The sequence below is a fragment of the Balaenoptera acutorostrata genome, chromosome 5, assembly GCF_949987535.1.
Source record: "Balaenoptera acutorostrata chromosome 5, mBalAcu1.1, whole genome shotgun sequence".
Classification (NCBI taxonomy): domain Eukaryota; kingdom Metazoa; phylum Chordata; class Mammalia; order Artiodactyla; family Balaenopteridae; genus Balaenoptera; species Balaenoptera acutorostrata.
This window is the reverse complement of record NC_080068.1, coordinates 110534228-110559189: the sequence shown is the minus strand read 5'-3', so window position 1 is coordinate 110559189 and position 24962 is coordinate 110534228. Positions and strand designations below refer to the sequence as shown.

The following is a 24962-nucleotide window of genomic DNA, read 5'->3' as shown; positions in this document are numbered from 1 at the left end:
TGCTTGGCCATTTTGGACCAGCAAGGATACCAGTACAGTAAGAGAGGAAGTCAGAGGAGATAAAGTCACTGAAGCCAGAAGGTATGGGACAGTCAGAAATCTCTACAGTGTGATTTTAGAGTTACTAACATGCCCTTAATTGCTTGGATACCTGTAATCACTGATTCCTAAATATCTACCATTAGAGACTTATGCTGTTGGTTAAAGACTTCACTATCCTGTTGAAAATGCGAATGTACATGGTGGCAGTATTATGCTTTACCTGTTACTTTAAAACAAGAGACACTTAGAATGAATAGATTTATTAAGATTTAATAGATTCAAGTGAATTGACTTCCAGTAATAGCTATCATTAAGCTCTCACAGTGTGCCAAGCATGGCATAAAATAGTATCTCTATTTTCTGGTGAAGAAACTGAGGCTTGAAAAGGCTTAAGCAACTTGCCCAAGGCCATATAACTGACAATTGGTAGAGCCAACCTCATGTTCCTAAGCTTTATTCTCCAAGCTTTATGCAGGTGGCTGTTTGGTCTCTTCATAGGACTGTTAAGCAAGCATAAACAAGACTGAGAGAAATCAGTTAATATAAATTAATGACTGAGGCATGTATTGATTCCAAACTATGTGTTCAGACACAGTACACATTCCTTCAAATCTTACACACAAACTCAGCTATTGCTTTCAGTGCCTCTGTATATACAGGACCTAATCCCAACTAAATAAATCTAATAGTTGTCTTTATACTAACACAGCCACAGATTCAAGGAAAAATTAACTCTTTTAAATATTGGAAAGCAAATTTGGAATGCTTTGAGAGAGGAAGCATGTTAGAAAGATTCTTTCCTGCTATAGTAACTTAATTTATAAGATTTAGTATATTCAAAATATTTTTTATTAAATTTTCCCAAAACTATCACTAAGATGGTGATATTTTAAAACTAACAAATTAAGCCTGTTGAAATCCTCATATTTTTTGAAGGAATCATTTTTGTAGACTAACTCTTAGTTTTGCAGTTAAACTCTGGGATTAATGTGACTTGCCCTATCTGTTTAAGAAATGAATAAATATTTAATGCTACTATATTTTTAAAATAATTTTATTTCTCCCATGCCAACAAATTATAGTTCTATACAGTAGAGGAGAAAAAAAAAAAACTCTGTTAACACCTTTTTCTTCTGCAAAGAAAGTTACGTTTGAAGTGTTGTTTATAATGTTTTTCAAATTGTTTATAGTCTCCCTATATAATTTTTATCCTCTATTTTGCTTTTATGGATCATTGAAACAGGAAAATTTGGCTAATACAGTTCTTCATATAGGTGATACATCTTCATATGGGTGAAAACTTGTTTTCCTCATATGTGTTTTCAGGAGAGTAAATGTATAAAATTAACTTTCACGCCATCTTTCTTTACCTATGTAAAATAATTGAAGTGATTGTTTATGAAAAGGAGGGAGGCAACATTATCCTTCAGCAAAATAAGTTACTGTCTACCAACGAATTCAAAGGACAACCTTACCACTCCCTAGAACTCTCCTATGCATGTAGGGGAAGAAAAATATCTTTTCTTCTCTGCTTTTCTAAGTTCTCAGCTTGGGCCCCTGTAACAGAAGACAAATTCACAAGAGAAAAGTATACAAATTTATTTAATATAAGTTTTACGTGACATGGGAGCCTTCATAAGAAAACCTAAAGAAGTGGTTAAACCTGAGTGTTTTTAAGCTAGGTCTGATGAAGAGTGAACAGTCACAGGAAAATGTGATAGGGCAAAAGGGATCTGAGCTAAGTGAAGTAGACTTTTGTAATAAACTGAGAAAAACTTAGCAAGGCCTGTCCATTCAGATTCCTCTTGGTGTTCCTCTGTCTTGAAGATAAGGATGTACCTATCCTCTGGGTATAAGGAGGGCACCTCTCAGTTGAAGGTTTTATGACCTGATTCATGGGAAGGTCAGAAAGTCCTTCCTACACATGACATTTCTCAAATTTCTTCAGCTTAAGATATTCAGTATGCCAAGATGCCGTAATTTAAGGTAGCATGTCCTGAACCCCATTACCTGAAGTTCTGTTAAAGCTTTAGTCATTTAGCTTGTGATATAAATATTCCCACTTAAAATAAAAATACCCTGCAAGAGGTCATATTTTAATCTATTATCAGTTTTTATGGTTGTAGGTGAGGAGAAGCATGTCAACAATCTGAGGGAACTACCCCTAACCTCAGTGGGGACCAGTAGGGAAGAGGAGTACAGAAAGAGAAAGCTGGAGGACATGAAGATAGACTTCACACACTTGGCAATAAAGACATAATTCCAACTTTACAATAAGAAGGAACCCTAGAGATAATCAAGTCTACGTTCTTAATATTAGAGCTAAACAGCTTATATCAGGGAGGCTAAACAACTAAGTTTTTGTTGAAATCCTATTTTATTTTTGTTTTTATAAGAAAGAAACATGAATTGTTAATCTAGGTAAAGGTTCAGGTCAGTTATGTTTGTTCTTCAATACATAATGGAGGTTTCAGAGTAAATAATAATTGAATATTTGAATAATTGAATATCAATAATAATATTGATAATTGAATATTTTAAAGAGGCAATAGAAAATGTTTCTCATGTAGTGGCATAAATTTCATAAGTACTAATCTTAATTGCTTTAAAGATAATACACAAGTTAAACTGTTGTTTTCTTAATATTTCTAAATATTTAGAGTTTCAAATTTCCTGGAGTTCATATTAAGTGTGGTCTTAGCCATGGAAATGTGGGTCCACCTCTTATCTATGAACATAAATACTTCGAAAGAATGTATTCTCATTTCCTTGAAGTCAAGGCTTTTTTTGCAGCTTTATTTGTAAAACTCTTACCTTTTTTTTTTTTTAATATCAGAAGCTATAGGAAAGACCACCTCAGACTTAATTTTTTTAATTTGAAAAACACATAAACTCAATTGTTTTCATTATTACTCCACATTATTCCTCCTTAGTAAATGCTAGTATTGCTCTTGTCTCTGTGTCCTGAAGAATTAACTTCTAAAAAAGTCTTCAAGGTAATATAGAGATACTTGTGTTCAGAGCAAGATAGATAATGTGGAGGCTTTAAGATTTTTTTTCATCCCATTTGGATCTAGGTTTAAGCTGCTTGAATTATAATTTCTATCCAGTTGTATTCCCATATCTGAATGGCACTTGTATAATGTGGGAATATATGATAGCCTCTACTGAAAAATGTCTCCAGTGTCTGGATTAATAGTTAGTTGTGAGAAGTACATTAATTGTTGAAGAGATCCTATTTGCTCTGACACCCATCCATTGCCCCAGTTCCTGAGTGCCATCAGTCTCATTCCATCAGCCAGTCAGGGCTTCCCTGGTGGCGCATTGGTTAAGAATCTGCCTGCCAATGCAGGGAACACGGGTTCCATCCCTGGCCTGGGAAGATCCCACATGCCGCGGAGCAACTAAGCCCGTGTGCCACAACTACTGAGCCCGTGCTCTAGAACCCGCGTGCCACAACTACTGAAGCCCGCTCACCTAAAGACCATGCTCTGCAACAAGAGAAGCCACGACAATGAGAAGCCCATGCACCGCGACGAAGAGTAGCCCCCGCTCGCTGCAACTAGAGAAAGCCCGCGCATAGCCAACGAAGACCCAACACAGCCAAAAATAAAAAAACAAATTAATTAATTAATAAAAAAAAAATCAGCGAGTCGTTCCTGCATGAGAACCTGCTTTGCTAGGTTAAATCAGAGCCCCTGCCCAACAGGAGCTCACAATCTTGTGGCTAAGACACGTTAGATAGATAATTACAATACAGTATGAAATGCTCTATGTCTGAGGCATACTCAGAAAGCCATGGGAATATAAAGATGGTCACCTAAGCCAGGTGATGCCTGAAATGGGTCTTGAAAGACAAGTGGAAGTCACCCTAGCAATGAAGAGAAAGAGGACATTTCAGACTGAAAAAAAAACATAGTGTATGGGTGCACAGAGGGTGAGGAAGACACATTCAGGGAATCACAAGTACTCTGGATGTACATGGCTGGAATATATGATGGTGGGAAGTGAGACTAAAGTAGGCAAAGGCAGCTTATAGAGAATGTTGCATAACATGCTAAGAAGTTTGGGTTTTATTCCATAGGCTGTGAGAGTATTAGAGAATTTTAATCAGGTAGGTGGCATGCTCAGATTTGTGTTTTAGAGAGATTAATGCAGTGGGAAGAAGGATGAGAATGGAGGTAATGGTGCAGGCAAGACTAGAAGGATAGAATCACCCAAAGATTTGATGTGCATAAGTACTCCTTCATATTTGCAGTCACAGAGAGTGAGGTCTCTAGCTTCACCCTGAAATAACCTAGTTTTAGTAGGCCCTTTGGGTTGGTATCTGTGCTGGAGAAAATCCAGGAAAATGACTTCTGTTGTTTCTTTCTTTTTTTCTCATACTGTATTTTGACAAAAGAGAATTCTATATCATGGCACTTACAAGTATTGATAGGTAGTGGTGCCACTAGCTAGAAAGGCCAGGAGGCATTTAGCATATTTGCAGCTGCCACTAGTTACTCTAGGTTTGGCACAATTCTGAAATCTATTTGCTCAGCAAATATGTTAGATGTATTCTAGATACTGTATTAAGCATTGTAAGAGTTTCATAGATGAGATAAATACAGATCCTTCCTATAAATTATTTAAAGTCTTGGTGGAAGTCAGGTACATTAGTATGTTTTATTTAATATCAAATTGCTGTCGTGAGAGATATACAGATACTGTGGGAAGGGAAACTGTCATGGAGGAAACTCTCGAAGCATGGGTAATACTTGAACACTCAAAAATATGGAGAAAAGCTATTTAGGCAGAGAAAAAGACAGGAACTAGGCAGAACATATACTGGAAACAGTATGTAATTCAGTTTGGCTGGGATTGAAGTAAATAGTTTGGTTCTATTCATAAGGGCTGAACTGAGAAATTTGGGCTTTGTCTTATAGGCAGCCATGGAAGGTTTCTCAGCATGGATGTGATAATCAGAACTGTGTTTCAAAATTTTTAATGTAACATTGTGAATAAAATGGATTTCCAAGGGAAAAGATGAGAGTTGGAGAAAACAGAAAGCTACTGCGATAGTCTAAGCTCAAGGTAGTGAGTGTCTGAAATAGGCAAGTGAAAATGGGGCTAGAGGTAGGAGGATGCTATTTATTAGTACACTCCAGTTGAATGTTGCCACTACTGAGATGACAAAAATGAGGTTTTAGACTGACTTGGCGATGGTGGTGCTGTTCAAGGGAAGCAACAATAGATTTAGCAAGAAAAAATGATATCTAAAGATATAATTTTTATATCAGTTAATGCTATTTAGTTATATAATAGGAAACTTTGGGCTTTTGATATATAAATATTAAAGGTGTAACATTTACTTTGAGCTCTTTAACACTAACTATAATTAGCTAACATAGCAAACAGACAAGCCAACATAAAAGTACACATACCTTCAGAAGTGGTCTGGTAAGATACTAGTATGCTTTGTATAGAGGTATGATGTCACTAAGTGAGAAATGCTGTGCTCTTTTAGGATTTAGAAAACATGAGATTATTTCTGTGTTGAATTTTGAGCCATTAAATATTTTAAAAGAATTTAAAAATCTTTTAGTAAAGTGAAGAATTTTTCTGGAATATGAACATTTACCTATGTAATTTACCTATATGGTGTACCTATGTTGTTCTTAGAACTGATATATTTTTCTATCTGCTTGATTAAAGTATGATGCATCTACTTGTAGTACTTTTATATAGACTGACTTATGAATACAGGAAAGTCTTTGTATCTTAGAAACCTACAAGATAATGCATATCATCCTTACCTGTTAATATTGTTCTGATAAACCAACTCTTTTTATCACAAAAAGAATTTAAGGTACAAACACCTGACCTGGTGACTGCTGTAATAACTAGATGCTTTTTTGTTTTTATAGCTACTGTTATTCCATAGAAGAGATTTCATTGTAATTACTGCTAACTTCTTTTTTTTTTAATATAAATTTATTTGTTTATTTATTTTCGGCTGTGTTGGGTCTTTGTTTCTGTGTGAGGGCTTTCTCTAGTTGCGGCAAGCGGGGGCCACTCTTCATCGCGGTGCGCGGGCCTCTCACTGTCGTGGCCTCTCCCATTGCGGAGCACAGGCTCCAGACGCTCAGGCTCAGCAACTGTGGCTCACGGGCTTAGTTGCTCCGCGGCATGTGGGATCCTCCCAGACCAGGGCTCGAACCCGTGTCCCCTGCATTGGCAGGCAGATTCTTAACCACTGCACCACCAGGGAAGCCCTACTGCTGACTTCTTTCATCATATCTTGTATCTTTTAATTCCTTCAAAGACATCATCAAAAATCCTAATAGCAAAAATGTCTTATAAATATTGAAAGGTAAAAAGCTAGTGTTTATGTGTGCCATTGTTTTTTATTGTGGTTTTTGCCAAAACCAATCTGAAAATTATGGTGGACATTGTTATAAGTACACTGTCAAGATGTATATATGATTGGGACTAATTACCACATAAATACTTGGGCTTCTATTGCCTTAATACTCTCTAAACTGGGTACTTTGAAGCTGAAGCTTTTTAAGTTTACAGTATAGTGTCTGTCTGTTGGGTAGTACACTCACTATAGAACCTCTTTAAGTGTGGGTATTGTTTACCCCATGCCTGTGTTTATGCTGACAAGCAGTGGCTTTTCTAAATGCAAAAGGCAAACGCAAAGAGTCCAAATTTTTGTCTAGAATATGAGGAAAGCAATGAAGTAACAGTCATAATCCTAAAATATATATTGTTGCATGTTCGTCTCTAATACTACCTTATTATTACGAACTTATACATACTTGTCTTCCACTGCAGTACAAGGAAGTAAAACTTACGTCCTTAGAACATGGAGAAAGTGCTTATCTCAGTGTATTCTGTATCATTTTGCTCTTCTTGCCATGTTTTGCCCAGGATTAATCAGTCACTATATGTCAGAAATCAACTTCTGTTTTACTTTACGTATTCTGTCCAATTAACACAAAATATACAGAATCTATTCTGTGCTCATTTTTCAAACACCTAATATTTTATTATGATTATGAAAGATTCAGAAGGTTAAAAATAGTATTCAACTGCCTACCTTTACAGTATAATCTGACAGCCTCTCATGTGTTTAGAAATTGCCTTAAAAAGTTCTACTTCATCATATGATGTTTGTGTCACATGAGAATTTCTAATGTAGGCAGTGAAATGTAAATAATTACCACAGAAACAAGATCCTTAAATAACCGAAATTGTATTCATTGTCCAACTTACTTAAAAAGAAAATGTCCATTGTAAATATATTAATGTGTAACTAGGCCAGTCTCATTCTCCTCTGCTGTTTGCCAGTCTCGCAGTTAAGGATAGCTATTTACAGGTTTGACCACCCTGTCTACAAGCATTTGTGCTTACCCGATCTTATTTACACTAGAATTTTTATGACAAGAGTGTTCTTGGATGAGTGCTTTTATATGTCTTCCAGGATTTTTTTGATTGAACTAAACTAAGAATAGGGGAAGTGTGGTTTAAGACTTTTTTTTCTTTTGTGTCTTATCTTCCAAAGTGTTAAAATAGCCTGAAAAATGTTTGAAATAGTTTTGCATTTTGGATTACAACTTTTCTCTTACCCAAAAGACTCTGTTGGAATCTTACTTTGTCAAGCATTTTAACATTTAATCTAGTGGTTTTTTTAAAAACATCAAACCATAAAGCACAAAAGAAAATTCTAGGATAAGTTTATGACATACTTGTATGACATACTAAAGTCTTCTTTAAAAGTACATAATAAATTGGTGATATTGAACCCACAAAATCATCTAGATGCTTATCTATGGTTTTAGATACAGATATTAGATATTGGGTATTTGGATACAGATGGGTACTTTTTTTTAAACCAAATATTTATAGAATTTATCTTGTAAAATAAATAATTTTATTTCTAGAGTCACTAATTTTTTAACATGTGGCTGAATAAAATATATATAGAAGGCACTCAAATGTGACTTTACATTGTTAAGCTTAACACAGTCTGAGCATTGTCTTTTATCTTTTATTTTGATTTTGAAGGGAGAGAATCTAACTGTCTCAGCCTATCTGACACAGGATATCAGCCTGTGTCAGATATCCACCTTCACTCTTCGCCTCCCTCCTATTCTGTCATTCCTGATCGTGGCAGGATCACGTGATACAAACATGACAGCCTAGGCTCACCCTTTCATCAGGGTCAGTAGTTGAGCTCCTTTCAAACAAGAAGGTGGGAGGTGGGCAGGCAGTGCAGACATGTCCGCTAGAGCATTTGACTAGGATAGATTTGTATTGCTTTTGCTATTCAAAAAGCACTAGAAAGGAAAAATGTTCATGGTTGATACTGGCTGTTTGATAAACACAGAAACTCTCTCTGCCAGTTGATTCAGACTAGCAGATGTAGATATATTTGCTGAGAATAATTGAGTTGTTAGGTTCAGAGTTTCTGAAAAATCAATCATTTTTATTTTAAGGTATGTCCTTATTGAAGATTAAAGTGCTATTGGAGTAATTATATGCTGAGGACAAAGTCATTTCTGTTCATGAAAACTGCAGTTGATATTTTGAGTATTGAGTAATTATAAATGTTTGAAAAACTAGTGCTGATGAAATTCAAGGGTGATCTCCTTATGATCATAAATTCTCTGTTCATTCTAGAAGACTCTAATTAAACAGTATATACTGGGATGATAATATTTATTCTACCTCTCATTTCATTTTTCAGAACTTTTTATGTCCTTTCCCTCATTATTAATGCCAGATGCCTTCTTTAAAGAAAAAAGGATGAAGCAACAGCTGACTAGAAATTTAAGATACGTGTTCAACCTCCACCATCATTCTTGAGAGCAAGAGCCTCAAATTTCTCCTCTCTCCATTAATGAGGGAAAAAGAGAGACAGAGAAACAAGAGAAGTAGTATTCTAAAGATGAACCTACAAACTGGGGCAACTGAGAAACTGTCATGTCAATAAATAATTATAATTTTCCCCCTTCTACAGGAATGACAAATGAGTCTTTTTGGGGGGAGGGGGGAATATTCATTGCTTGTGACATAACTTTTTAAAACTCTACGACTTTTCCATTTTGTAAAGAGCACATCTAAAGTGGAAGTTTAGGGGGAAATGCTTCTATTGGGCACAAACATCTCTTCATGGTCGTTATCAGTGATTGTTAGGGAGGAGATGAGATACTGCCTACAAGCCTTATAAACTAATCTTTACATTCACTCCCCTTCTAGCCTTTCTCCACATTGTTGCTAAAGTGCAAATGTGATCCATTACTTCTCTGCTTAAAATACTTTCTGATTTTCATTGCTCTAGGATAAAGACCAATATTAACAACATGATCTGCAAGGCCCTGTATGATCTGGTCTCTGCATCCATTTCCAGGCTCATCTTATCTCATGCTGTCTTTGTTCTCTACACCAGTACTGGCCTTCCTTCCTTTCTCCTGATTGGTCATGTTCCTCCGCAATATATGCCTGACATTTCTGCCTGAAAATGTTTGTCCTTTCCACCACCCTGTACCACCTCCATTCCATCCTGTTTCGTAATTAACTTTTATTAATTATTCAAATTTTACCTCAGCCATCACTTAGTTCCATAGTGGAAACCTTCCCTGTCCTCCCCAAATTGATATATCCTATCAAAGCATCATATACATCTCTTTCAGAGCAGTTTTCGCAGTTCTTATTTTATGCTTTTTTGAGAAGTTATTTGATTAATAATAATATTTCAGAATCTTCCTCTACAGACTCTATATGAAGAATCATCTTTTTAATTTCACTTTTTAAAATTGTACTTTTTAATTACTTTTGAAGGAATATTTTTTTCTTTAAGATCTTATGATATTTCTAAATATTTTAAGCTTAACACAAGCTTTTAATTCCAAAATTACAATAGTCAATGAAATCATTAAAACCCTTCTAAAGTACAAATATAGTAAAACATCACGCCCTTTAGAGAACATAAAATTGGAAAGAATGCAAATAGCTAAGTTTACTTGAGAAATAAACCAACAACAGAAATGTTTCCAGCCAGTGCTAATGACCTCTAACGATTCTAAATAGAGTCCCATTTAGCAGTTGCTTGCCCAAAGTAGATAAGCTTTTGCATTATCAAGTTAGATCTGAGAATATCCATTTGGCTATATTTCAGATCTTTAAAATAATCATAATAATAGTAATGAACTGAGAACCATGAATATTATACAAGCTATGTGACTGCCATTTATTTGTTGCATTCTGATCACTTTCACAATACTTCATTTAATCAGGAAAGTCTTCTTAATATGTTTGGCTAGTCTTCTTCCTTTCACTTGCTCATTGCATTTTCACATTTAACTTTTTTTTCTGCAGAGGTGCCTTACTTTGTTTAAATAAAATACTCATGTGAGCATGGAAGATGTTTAGAACTGTCAAATGTTCAGAAAAAAAAAAAAAGTAAAACTGATGAATAACTGAAGTAGTAATTAGTAAAAGTTTATTGTGCACACACCAAAAGACAGTTTGCAAACCAGGAGTGGTGGAACCAAAACATGGAGTGAGGCTCAGAGGTATATTGTTAAAAAGCAGCAGTGACTATTTTTCAGCAATTGGTTACAATATTAGAATTTTCTTAAAGGGAATTGGTAAGTGATCATCTCATATCAATTTAGGGGAACAATTTAAGTTTCACTTATGATTTTCAGAGACATAAACAAGTGACCCAGGTCAAGTTAGCCTCACTTGTCTTGCAAAATAAGCTAAATCTTCGCTTGTATGATTAAACTGGTTTCGTCTGCTTGGAATTTTCAAGTCTGGTCTCCATTTGTGTTTGATTTTAACGGTACTCTCTTCTGAGACTCAGTTACCTCTGTGAGCTTCTCTCACACATTCAAGTCTGCACACAAATAAATGTTTTCCTTAACTTTTTTTCTCAGTTTTATTCGGGGTCACATTTCAGGCAGCATCAACATTCCATTCAGCACTGCGTTTACTGCGGAAGGGGAGCTTACCCAAGGGCCTTACACTGCCATGCTCCAGAGCTTCAAAGGGAAGGTCGTTGTCATCGTGGGGAATGTGGCAAAGCACACGGCAGAGGTAAGTGCACACAGAAATGTCATATGACATCATGATGAGTTACTTACCTGCCCACTGCAACAGATTGTCTAAAAGTGTATTTCTTCAGAAGCTGGTTGCATATCAAATGAGCTTTGAAGTTCTGTCTATAGTCTTACATAAAAGAGATTGTCTACCTTTTCCCAGTAAAAGAAGTCAAGCTTTTTTCCTCATTGTGCAGCATCAGGGTCAATACTAAGCTTAGGAAACTTCAAATGATAGCCTAAGTTGTTTTGTTTTAGTTTTGGTGCTTTTGTTTTTATCTACTTCCTGAAATTACAAGAAGTAGCTTCAATTCCTTCCATTGTAGAAAAACACTGGGGCTTGATTAGAGGTTCTGAAAGCTGACCATGATGGAATTTGTTGTATTTGGGGGTTTTGTTTACTATAGGCTCAAAGCTTTATGATGATAGAGAATTCAGGAAGGATATCAACTTTCAAATATGAGGAGTATGAAACAATAAAATGACCTCGCTCTCTTCTGGCTATGTTCTTAAACATTTTGAAAAATAAAACAAAGAGTAACTTTTGGAGGTCAAAGACATCACCTTTATTTTTTATAAAAGGCAAGTTAGAGAATAGGGAGTATGAGAGCCAAATGGGCTTGTTTACAAATCCCCCAGTCAAACTTATCAAAATGTACACTTTGAATATGCATGTTGTTATATGTCGATCATAGCTCAGTAAAGCTGTTTTAAAAAAACGTATCTAGATGTAGGCAACATTAATAAACCAGGACAGGCCCTTTTTCTAAAAGGACGGAAGAATGTGCCCCTGGCAAAATAACAGAGATAGTTTCCTCCCTGCAGATAGCTTATGCAAATAAACTGAGTAATCCAGAATGGTGATCAATGGAAATGTAGTCAAGTGAGAACTTTAAGACTTTTGGTCCTAGACCATGTTAAGCATCCAATAATCCTTGTCTCAGAAGTACAGAGCTAATGGTAGTATTGGCTTTTGACACTAAATTAAAGCCATCCTTGATGAAGAAGCTTAATTGACCAAACTAAAGAATATCTGAGTGGATATTAGCTATAAATCTTAAATCACTCACCCTTCTCTTACATAACTGTATCTAGTGTCTGACAGGGAATAATCTAAATATACCTGTTTCAGAGAAAGTCAGTATAGTAAATGACTAATATGCAATTTTAATAAGTAAATGAGGACATTTTAGAACTAAAGCCATGGTATCTGAATTATTTTGATGTAAGTTTATTATCATTATTATTATTTTACTACCACCACAGTACTGCTGCTGCTGCATTAATCTGTATTGTCATATCATTCCACTGAAAAATATCCATTTTCAATTACAGTGCATATCAATACATTCAACCCATAGAAATACTGTTGAGAATCACATATTTCTGGATTCCCCGTAATATATAGCCTTAGGAAGAAATCTTTACAGTGATAAGAATCCCAATTATTGACTGGTGTTTGTGTGCTAAGCACCGTGGTAAGTACTTTCATATGTAATCTCTTTTTATTCTTCATAACAATTCTATGAGGGAGGCATTATTTACTCATATTTTATGTATGAGGAAAACTGAGACTCAGAGTTTATCTAGTTTGCTTATGTCAGACCCAGGATTGCAACATGAGTCTATATGACTCTAAGCCATACCCTTAACTCAGTAAGCAAGTAAGGCTTTTGAGTCTGAATGCTGCCATTTGTCCTGTTTTTTAAAAATAGACTTGTTCTGATTTTTCTCAGATCACAATAGTTCCTCCCAGGGTATGAACCCAAGACCTGAAATAAACGTTTATGCTCTAAGTGCTAACAAGCTTAAGGCTCTACTTTCATAAAGCATTCATCATTTGGAAGATGTATCTAATAAGTGGACCTGTATAACTGAATCTTCTTAAATATGTCAGATGTTTCCAAACATCCCACTCATTGTATTAATCTCCAGATTTATGTTTATTCTGATTTTACTTTATCATAAAGGTCAAAACACATATACAAATAAAAGGATAACTCATTTCTTTCATTAAATAATAAATTATAAACCATTTGTCATGCTGTGAAATGCTAGTCTATCACAGTGTGAATAAATTTAAAAGTTCAACATGTGAAGGAAATCTGGAAGCAAGAGTATTTAGATGAAGTAATAACAGTATTTGAAAATAATGGTAATAAATAAAGACCCATCACATTCTGAATAAATTAGCCAATGTGTTGCTTGTCAGAAACCAGATGCTATCATGAACAGTTCCTTCTTCCTCAAACTCTCCATGATTATTCATGCTTGTAGACAAGTGACTGAACAAATTGTATGCTCAGTTATTAATGCTTCAATCCAACATCAGGAAGTCATTTTTGAGAAACAGTTTTAAATATTTGTATAGAGATGTGTCAACTGAAAAAAATGTGCAGTCTAAAATTTGAGAATTATGTTTTATTCAGTGGACTTACTGAGGACTTAAGCTGGGGATATAGCCTCTCGGATAGCTCTAAGGGACTGTTCCAAAGAGGTAAGGGAGGAGCCAGGGTATATAGGACTTTTTGCTAAGAAAAAAAAAAAAATGTAGTTGAACATCAAAAGACTATTGCTAATCACAAAAACAGACATCTCAAGTTAATGATTTTAGTGCTTTTCTGTGTATGGGAAGATGCAAGAGTCTGGGCTTATTGAAATTATTCCTTTGATATGCATCTTAACTGCCTTGGGCCACTATCCTGTTTTTCTCCATCCTGAATTCCCCTCAGGGTGCATCATCAGGGGCTGCTGCAGTGGCTAATGGCTTTATGGCTGCAACATCCTTTGTTTACTGAAATGGCTGGTGACATTCTTTATCCACAGATGTACATTTTTTTTAATATAAATTTTATTTATTTATTTTTGGCTGCGTTGGGTCTCCCTTGCTGTGGGCGGGCTTTCTCTAGTTGCGGCAAGGGGGGGCTACTCTTCGTTAGGGTGCGCGGGCTTCTCACTGCAGTGGCTTCTCTTGGTGCAGAGCACAGGCTCTAGGCGCTCGGGCTTCAGTAGTTGTGGCACGGTGGCTCAGTAGTTGTGGCTTGTGGGTTCTAGAGCACAGGCTCAGTAGTTGTGGTGCACAGGCTTAGTTGCTCCGCAGCATGTGGAATCTTCCCGGACCAGGGATTGAACCCGTGTCCCCTGCATTGGCAGGCAGATTCTTAACCACTGCACCACCAGGAAAGTCCCACAGATGTACTTTTAATAATTTTTCTCATCATGGGGCTAAAGAGAACTTTAGATATTCATTTGCTTATATTGTTCCATCATCTTTTTGTCTGCTGTACAGATCTGTATGACTTTACTAATGCTTCTTCCCCTCCTCACCCTCCCTCTAAGTTGGAAACATCTCAACTTAAAGCATATTTACTGAATTCTACTGTGTATCCATGGTTGTACTGGATATCTTCCACTTGCCCTACCTCCCATCATAGATCCATTCTCCACACTTCTTCACCCTGCTCTCTGCCCCAGATGGCTGACCTCCATGTCTTCTGGCTTCCAGCTGTTGAGCTAATGGGGAGCTCTGACAAGTTATGGGAAGGAGGGAGGTCAGGATATTTATCCCCCTGGATTCTTCCCTCAAAATTTTCTCGGTTTTGCTGTGTTCCTCTACTAAAGGTTAACACTGCTTTCCAGTAAGCCTTCTCTACACCACTCTCTTTCCAGCCCCTGGTCCCTTTAGCTCTAGGGGTGGCAACAGCTCTGCCTTTTGGTAGTGCAGGTTTACTACACCATCCCTTATGGTTCTCTTACATCCCACCCATACTCTTGTAATTAATCTCATTGTAAGTAAAACCCCCTCAATTTATCCTCAGGGCTTGTTGGAACCCTGACTGTTACAAGGATACTATTTAAATGTATGATTTTTTAGTCAGACTACATTAACTGCTCTGTTCTGTTTCTTACTAGCTGTTAATTTGTGCAAGTTGTTTAACTTCTCCATGTCACCACTGATTCCTTTATAAGATGGGGAAAATAATACTTACCTCATGGCATTGTTGTGAAGATTTCAGATTAAGCAATAAGGTTCTGAACAAAGCCTGATAGTTATAGGCACTCAGTTGATTTCACCTATTAATTTTATTTTCCAGTACTATAATTTGCGTATATGTGAATTTAATAAGTACTGCTTTATGTATGACGATAGTATAAAAGTTCTAGAGTTTGGGAGTAACATCAGCAAAATGGCAGAGTGGGCAGCTCTGATCTCCCATTCCTCCACAGAAACATTGAAAACAAGTAGAATCTGTACTTTGTTGAATAGAAGTGGCAAAAGCAGGCATCCTTGTCTTCTTCCTGACCTTAGGGGAAAAGCTTTCAGTCTTTCACCATTGAATATGATGTTAGTTGGATTTTTTTCATATATAGCTTTTGCCACATTAAGGAAATTCTCTTCTACTTCTAGTTCATTGAGTGTTTTTATCATGGAATGGTGTTGAATTTTATTAAATCTTTTTTCTGCATCAATGGAGATGATTATAATTATGATTTTCCCTCCCTTCTATGAATGCGGTATATTATGTTGATTGATTTTCTCATATGTTTAACTATCCTTGCATTCCTAGTGTAAATTCCATTTAGTCATGGTGTATAATCCTTTCAATAGGCTCCTGAATTCAGTTTGCTAGTATTTTGTTGAAGTTTTTACATCAATATTCATCAGTGATTAGTTTTCTTTTCTTGCAGTGTCTTGGTCTGGCCTTGGTAGAAGAATAATGCTGATTTGTAGCATGAGTTAAGAAGTGTTCTCTCCTCTTCAGTTTGTTGGAAGGGTTTGAGAAGGATTGGTGTTAATTCTAGCCAGAGCAATTAGGCAAGAAAAAGAAATAAAAGGTATCAAAATTGAACATGTGTTAGTTTCCTAGGGCTGCCATTAAAAATAACACAAACTGGGTGGCTTAATGCAATATAGTTCTAGACGCTAGAAGTCTGAAATCAAGGTGTCAGCCATGCTCCTTCTGAGGCTCTGGGTGGAATCTTTCTTTGCCTTTTCCAGCTTCTAGTGGTGGCCAGCAATCCTTACCACCCACAAAATGGTAGAAAATATTTGTAAATTATATCTCTAATAAGGATTATTATCAGAATACAAAATCAACACACAAACATTAGTTATATTTCTATTCACTAACAACTCCCATAGCTCAACAACAAAAAGACAACCAAATTTGTAAGTGGGCAAATTTTTAGACATTTTAGACATTCTCTGAAGAAGGTATACAAATGGCCAATAAGCACATGAAAAATACCTGACATCATTAGTCATTAGGGAAACACAGATCAAAGCCACAGTGAGGTACCACTTCACACCCAAGTGTTGGCAAGAATGTGGAGAAATTGGAACCCTGGTGTATGGCTGGGGGGAATGTAAAGTGATGCAACTTATGTAGGAAACAGTTTAATAGTTTAGCAATTCCTTCAAAATGTAAACATAGAATTACCATATTATCAGCAATTCCACTCCTAGGTAAATACCCAAAAGAATTGAAAACATGGGCTCAAACAGAGACTTGTATGCCAGTGTTCATTGCAGCATTATTTACAATGGCCAAAGGTGGAAACAACCCAAGTGTCCCTCAACAGATGAATGAACAAAATGTGGTATATACATATAATGTAATATTTTTCAGCCGTAAAAAAGGAGTGAAGTTCTGATACAAGCTGCAACATGGATGAACCTTGAAAACAGTTTAAATAAGCCAGACACAAAAGGACAAATATTCTATGATTCCCCTTGTATAAAATATCTAAAATAGGCAAATTCATGGAGACAGAAAGTAAATTAGTGCTATTAGGGGCTGGCTGGGGGATGGGAAAATGGGAGTTTTTGCTTAATGGGTACAGAGTTTCTGTTTGGAATGATAAAGAAATTTGGAAATGACCAGTGGTAATGGTTATATAACACTGTGAATATACTTAATGCCACTGAATTGTACACCTAAAAATGGTTTAAATGGAAAATTTCATGTTATAAATTTTTATATCAATTTTTTTTAAGTTCTAGGGTTTGATGTCTTCAGGATACCCCACTGTCCCTAATTCATCTGAGCCCTACAATTTTTGGTCAAACAGTAGTGGAGGATCTTTCATGAGAGCTGTTCTGATCAGGTCTCATCTTTTTCCTCTGTGGGTATTAAAAACAAAAACAAAACAGTGATTTCCAAGCAAGTAGCAGCTTTTCTTCTAAGCTGAAATCAGTGCACTGCAACTGGCACAGTCCTATTTTGAAAAGATTAAGAAAGCCATAGTTGAATACTGTGAGAAGAAAGCAGAGGTGCCAATTCTAGTCAGTATGGTTACAGATTATCTTTACAAATTTTTATGATTTTTGTGTCAAACCCATATTTGGACTTAGGAATTTTCTGTTTGCAAAATGGTAGGCACTGATTGTAATTTTTCTAATTTTACATCTTCTGTTAAAACCTAGTAATAAAGTTAGACTGAAAATTCAACAAATGAAAATATTAAATGAAATCAAGTATAGTTCAATAAAAGGAAAAGCTCTCAATATTGGATTTACAAGTAGCAAAATATTGAACAACTTGAGAGAATAAGTGAACCACTTGTCTAGAATATGATAATATTAAAATCACTCATTTGACATACAAATTAGGTCTAGAGTATTTTTGTAATACAAATAGGAAGGAAGTATTCTACAATGACCAGATGTATTGAATGTATTATCTAAAATCACATAGAAGACAGAACAAATCCGAGTACTGCTTATTCATGTACCTGAAGAACTATATATAATCGGAAGATATATGATACTCTTTTAATTATGTATTCTTTAACTATTTTTCCTGTAATTACAACTGATTAGCAACTTTTTGCTATGAGATGCCTTCTTTACAATTACCACTTCATAAGGCTTTTGTTTTGGGCCTAGCTCCCACATTAAATACATCAGAAACTTTTAGAATCTGCCATTTCTTATCTGGATAAAACATTGCTCCCCCCCAGAATAGGGCAAAAAAAGGAGGACTACAAAGTTTTTAGTTTAATTAGAATTCCAGGTAGAGGCTTCTTCATGCCAGACTTAAGTCCTACTAAATCTCACTTGTCAGTTAATCTTTAATTCACCTTACCCTTCAGGTTAAATAAAGCAGTGAGGCATTATATAATCAAGTATATCCAGACATTTTGTGAACAAAGTTATGTCAGCATCAAGGAAATTGAGATAGTCTCAAGTGAGTGGAGTCCCTAGTCTCTGAAATGTATACTATTGTTCCAAGGGTGGATCAGATTTTGTGCTGATCCTTGCTGCTGTATAGTCAAGTTTAGTTTGACAAGCCAAACAAATACAGATTGCATCTGTTGCTAGGGTTTATGGGAGTAGGAAGACCTCTGCACCAAAACAAGGATAAAGTCAGTTCAGGCTTTGTGTCACATTTAAATGAAAAACATGGCAAGGTCTCACTCTTGTCTTCCTGCAGAGATAATCATCTTTTTTGAAACTCACATGAGAAACTGCATCTTCAATTGCTAAACTAGAATTAGATTCCCTGGGCATACAAGGGAAACATGCTGAATTAACCTCAGAGAGCAAGTGTATAAATCTAAGAATTAAGGGTTATAACTATTCAGATCAATAGGGAGAGGCAGAGGTAGTCTACCGTCCATATCATGGATTAAATGAACCCAGAGGAGAGTTCATTTTTATATCCTTGAGCAGATTACTCAGATTTAAAGGAAATTTTGATCTTTAGCATTAATCAAATATTATTTATGGGCAAACGTATGATTTGTTTTGATACTCGTAGCAACCATTACTCACACTGCCCTACTACCAACCTAAGATCAAAGTTTCATATATCTCGGCTTGACAAAACATGATGGTGAATCCACCTCTTTCCTAGAAGTAAATTATGTTTAGCGAGAATGATGACTTAGCACAACAGCATGCTTTAAAGTGTTATTGGGTTATACTATTTTCTCCGCTGTGGAAAAATAATGTAGTAGGATTCAACTCTTGAGCTAGTGATGGGTCTCAGACAGGAAAATGGCCAACAACATTGACCAGAGCAAAATGAAACTCCAACTGGTGTTTACTTTCAGTGAGTCCTTTCAGCAGTACATCATAATGCTATGTTAGTCACGGAAACACATGAGACTTTAAAAATAATTACTGTCTATCTAGATTATATTTAGTGGTTATGAGACCACAAGGATTTCATCACTGATAGTGTATCACATCAAAAGATTATCTAAGAAAGCAATTGAAGGAATCTTTGCATTTCACTTTGACTTGTCAACAACCCTTTGGAAAATATTAGGAACAGCGCATCTTACTCTTAAAATGTTATATTCTTGGCATGAAATCAGTGCTTTTCTTTTGTCATCGGAAGAAATCTGAGAACATAAGAGCCAGTTGCAGTAATAAGCCATGTGTGTTATTATTCTTTTCTTTAAAACAAAACAAAGCAAAACTGAAAAAACAAAACAAAAGAGCAAAACATAAATACTTCTGAATAACATTTGAGTCAGAAGCCTACACAAGAGATGATATTTGTGGCAATTCTATGACTAAACATTGTGAGTAGCTGATGCTTTCTACCCTTGGCATGTAAGGATTAAATTTAAAATATGACATCTGTTTTCAAATGAAAATAATCAGATTTATAATAAGCAAGGCACAACATTGCAGCTGTTTTTTAAAATAAGATAATACTCCATTTGTGTTCATTTACATTTCCCTGGAGGCCAAGGTTATATTTGGCTTTCGGATGTTAGGTTGGAAGTTAATTTGTACTGCGGTAATAGAAGGCTTCCACCCTCTAGTCCCACCTCATTATTTCCTGGATCCCTTAACCAAGCTAAACCAAGTTTTGTGATACTATGATGATCACTTGTAGCCCTTACCTTTTGCCAGTCCCTTTTTCTCTCTCTAGCTGTCTTCTTCCTCTTTTTGCTCAAGCTTTTCCCCTAGCTTTTGGCCTCAGGCATCTGAGGTTATCCTATGCCAAGTGTGTGCTCAAAGGGGACCAAATGACTCTGAAAACACTTTAAACCAATTCAGCACGTGTGTTATCCCTATAGTAAATTTCTCTAGCTCCAGATAGTATCTGCCTAGTTTGTCAGATTAATATAATACTTTTAACTACTTTGTATGAGATCTTCTACCTGTCAGAAAACATTAGGCCTCTTTATACTTGTATCTTAAGCATTCTGATAAAGAATAGGAAGTGAATCTCCTTTATAAGTTCCAAATATGCAAAGAATTCTTTCTTGGTCTTGTTAGACCTGTAAGTACTGGGTATGGTTAAACTTGGCTTTTTTCCTGACTTTTTCCTTGCCTTCTTGTCAGCAAATGTTTGGGCTGTGGTTTTATATCAGATTATAAGGAAACATTTTAGATATTAATGCAACTTGAACACAGTAGACATCATATGAGGCTTGAAAGTAACAGTGAAAACTCTCCTATATAACTCTACATTTGTTAAGTGATGGAGGATAACTTACTTTAAAAGGTCCATGAACTAAAACCTGTCCTGTAGATTCCCTATTCTCGTAACCTTTCAAAAGTTGTGTGAATTAAAAAGCAATGTAGGGGGCTTCCCTGGTGGCGCAGTGGTTGAGAATCTGCCTGCCAATGCAGGGGACACGGGTTCGAGCCTTGGTCTGGGAAGATCCCATATGCCACGGAGCAACTAGGCCCGTGAGCCACAATTACTGAGCCTGCGCGTCTGGAGCCTGTGCTCTGTAACAAGAGAGGCCACGATAATGAGAGGCCCGCGCACCGCGATGAAGAGTGGCCCCCACTTGCCACAACTAGAGAAAGCCCTCGCACAGAAACAAAGACCCAACACAGCCATAAATAATAAATAAATAAAATAAAATAAAATAAAAAATAAAAGACAAAAAAAAAAAATGCAATGTAGGAGTTGCAGTAAAGGGAACCTTAAAACACCTAATCCAGGCTTTGGTTTTTTAACAGGTTTACTGGACGTATTATGTGTATAAGCAATTTTTAAAAAGACAGAGGGAGCTCATTTCCAATTTTCAGGAAAAACTGCCAAGTCATAATCTGAATCTTGTGAGCTATGGCACCTATTTTCATGAACTGTCACAGGATAAAAGTTATTTGTCTTAATACGTGTTATTCTGTATACCTATCCTGCCCTCCACAGCCCACCATTTAATTCATGACTCCTTACCACAGGAATGTTTGTGACTGAATAAGAAACTAACCATAGTAACTCTCCCTCTTGACTTACAAAGTTTGGGACTTGGCTGTGATCCATCACAACCCTGTTTTGAATCTGAAATTTTATTGTATACATCCTTTTTAGAGCACAGTATACTGTGTGTAATTTGACCAGTGGCTTGGACACAGTTCTCAATTGTCTAGTGTAAACAGAAGTGGATAAATGATTGTTGCTGAAATTCTGGTCGCAAATATCGCAGATCATAGGAAAATGTACCACAAGGCTCATTAGAGCTCCTGATACATGATACTATTAGATGATGGCATTTTATCAGAAGAGGCTTATCCTCTAATATTGATCTTGGGTGGCCTCGGCCTGCAGCGGCTTGAAGCAGGGTTTCGGCTCCCAGCCAGTGATTGAGGTCAGGTCACGGCAGTGAGCGCACCAAATCCTAGCCACCAGACCAGTGTCAGTGACAGGGCCCTGACCCTGCGGCTTTGCAGAAAAAGAATTCCCACAAAGATGGAAAGTAGTGAAACAAGTAAAATATTTATTAGGAAAAAAAGAAGTACAGGGCTTCCCTGGTGGCGCAGTGGTTGAGAATCTGCCTGCCAATGCAGGGGACACGGGTTCGAGCCCTGGTCTGGGAAGACCCCACATGCCGCAGAGCAACTGGGCCCGTGAGCCACAACTACTGAGCCTGCGTGTCTGGAGCCTGTGCTCCGCAACAAGAGAGGCCGTGATAGTGAGAGGCCCGCGCACCGCGATGACGAGTGGCCCCCGCTCGCCGCAACAAGAGAAAGCCCTCGCACAGAAACGAAGACCCAACACAGCCAAAAATAAATAAATTAATTAAAAAAAAAAAAAAGTACAGTACATGTGGATAGACACACGGGCGGGCTCAGAGAGAGAGTCACACCCTCGTGGCAGTTTGAATCACTTTTACGCGGGTTTCCTTTGGCCAATCATTTTGATTTGCCTGGTTCAAAGTCCATATTTGGCATATCTCAGGATTTTCCCATGTGTGCGTGCACATCTCTTAGCTAAGATGGATTCTACTGAAGAGACCTGTGGGTAGATTTGGCCACTTGACATCACTCCCCTTTTGACCTCCAAGGAGGCTTTCTGCGCATGTATAGTTGGGGAGGCCTCCTGACTTCGAGAATGAGGAATATATGGTCTCGTTATTTGCTATCTGGGCAGGGCCCAGCCTCCTCTCTAAATTGTCCTGTTATTCCCATCTCGGAGCATCCGTCTACAGAGAACGAACTCAAACCGTTTGCCCTAAGGGCCCATCTACCTCCTGCCTCAGTATGAGCCAGTATGTTTTTATGTCATAAAAACAAACTTTTATGTCCTAGCTAAAATGTTTTCTCCTATTTCTTTAACGTCAACTTTTCAGAAAACATCCACATAGCCATTCTTAAGAGAACTTATTTGAAAGTATAAGCTATTGTTAAACACTAAACTGTAAATCTACAGAAATATCCCAATTTACCATATGCATAAATGCTAGGACACTATCAACTATCATAAATTTTAAAATTAAATGAATTAGCATAAAGGAAAATGTTTAATAGAGTTCATCACGAGTTTTAGAAGGTCTTTGAACTAATTAAAATTATATGTAAAGTGTTGTACATATGTGCTATATATATTTTTTTAGAGAACAGGTTCATAAGCTTTCTTCTGATTGCCAAAAGTGTATATGACCCAGTAGACTGTAAGAGTCACTAGTATAAATTACTGCTCCAACATAAAGAGTTCACCATTAACACTGTAAAGCATTAGAGTTAAAGAGTTCACCATAAAGAGTTCACCATTAACACTGAAAAGCCCTACCTGACATTCCATTTGGGGACAACTCTGCTTTTTTAAGTTTGTATCTATACAATTTCAGGGTATTGTAAATGGCTCTCCTATTAAAGGATCAATCGGGGAAAGGAAAGAGGAGAAAAGGAGGAAACTAGCTTTACAGTAAGTATTTACTATGAATCAAGCACTTACAGATATAATATCTAATTTAAAACTCCCAACAACACTTTAAGTGTACTATTCAAGTGTGTTGTTACAGATTTAACAGGTGAAGAAACTAATGCCAAAAAGGCTAAGAGACTTACCCAAGATCCCACGGCTAACCAGTGGTAGAACCCTGATTCAAACTCTGTATTGTCTAACTACGAAGTTCCCACACTTTCGTCCGTACCACCCAGCCTGTTTGATTGAAATAGTGGATTTTCTCACCTTCTTGACTGGTGGAACAAACTTTATGGAAAATTATTATTTGTCTTTGCTGTTAAGTAGGTCTGAAATTCTCTCATCTCCACTTCCCAACTGTCTTCACTCAGATCACCAATATCTCGTGCCTGACCTCCTGCAACTTCCCACTGTCCTTGCCTGCAGCCTCCTTCCCCCAGTTCTACCCTACAACCAGTGAGGTTTTTGAAATGTCGATCTGGTCATCGTCAGAATGGCTCTGTGACTTCCCATTGCCTTCAAAATAAAATTCAAACCTTCACCATGGTTTTTGAGGCCCTTCATGATCTGGACTCTGCTTTGTTTTCCAAGCTCACCCTCCCTGCTCTTAGATTCCAGCCATAATTAACTATTTGTAGTTCCTTATATGCTGTCTCTTTGTATTTGTCTCTATTTGAAGCATTCTTCTCATTTCTGTTCACCTGGGTAACTCCCATTTGTCTTGAAAAGCTGTTTATATAGCATTTCTTCATGGAACTCATTCTTAACTCCTCAAGTTTGGGACTAAGTACCCTTCCCAAGTGCTCATAGAAAGTCTTTTACTGGGCTTCCCTGGTGGCGCAGTGGTTGAGAATCTGCCTGCTAATGCAGGGGACACGGGTTCGAGCCCTGGTCTGGGAAGATCCCACATGCCACGGAGCAGCTGGGCCCGTGAGCCACAATTGCTGAGCCTGCGCGTCTGGAGCCTGTGCCCCGCGACGGGAGGGGCCGCGATAGAGAAAGGCCCGCGCACTGCGATGAAGAGCGGTCCCCGCACCGCGATGAAGAGTGGCCCCCGCTTGCCGCAACTGGAGAAAGCCCTCGCACGAACCGAAGACCCAACACAGCCAAAAATAAATAAATAAATAAATAAATAAATAAATAAATAAATAAGAAAATCCTTTAAAAAAAAAAAAAAAAAAAAAAAAAGAAAGTCTTTTACTTACTCTTATAGTGGCATTGGGACCACTATCATATACAGAGTCTCTGTGTGCATTAGATAAAAACGCATCCTTTGTTTAGGGATACACAGCACCATGTAAGGGCGCAAAGCTTGGAAAGGAGAGGATGGCTACATTTCATGCTCCACTTACCTCTTTTCTGGGTTCTCTCATATAAGGCACAATTTGTACAACCTTAAATGATGGCCCTGTGTAGCATTTATCAAATGGCATTGTAATCGCCTATCCACTTACCTGAATCTTCTACTAAACTCCAAGCTCATTGAGGACAGGGATTATATTGTATTCATTGTACCCCCAGCCCCTAGCATAGTGCCTTTCAAGTAACAAGCATTCAATAAATATTTGATGGTTGAATTAATGACTAAGTTAAGAATGAACACCTGAAAAATAATAGTTTGCAGTAGACAATGCACTTATAGAAATTGGTAAAAAGAAGAAGAAAATAAAAGAAAAAATGCTAATATCAACTACTAGTTTAAGAC

The 24962-nt window shown here is 36.9% G+C and overlaps 1 protein-coding gene across 6 annotated transcripts in view; it reads left to right on the top strand.

Moving 5' to 3' along the window:
* Positions 1 to 24962, top strand: part of TBCK (TBC1 domain containing kinase) — a 251876-nt gene that overhangs the window by 206709 nt on the left and 20205 nt on the right. For 5 of the 6 annotated variants that reach the window (XR_451833.2, XM_007190994.3, XM_057547347.1 and 2 more), the window contains one exon: positions 10971 to 11130. Coding sequence is in view for 5 of the 6 variants with exons in the window: in XM_007190994.3 (XP_007191056.2) it covers positions 10971 to 11130 (160 nt within the window). In the remaining variant the exon portion in view is untranslated. Of the gene's footprint in view, positions 1 to 10970; positions 11131 to 23180; positions 23258 to 24962 lie in introns of all 6 variants that reach the window. The other variant, XM_057547348.1, reaches the window with a different exon arrangement.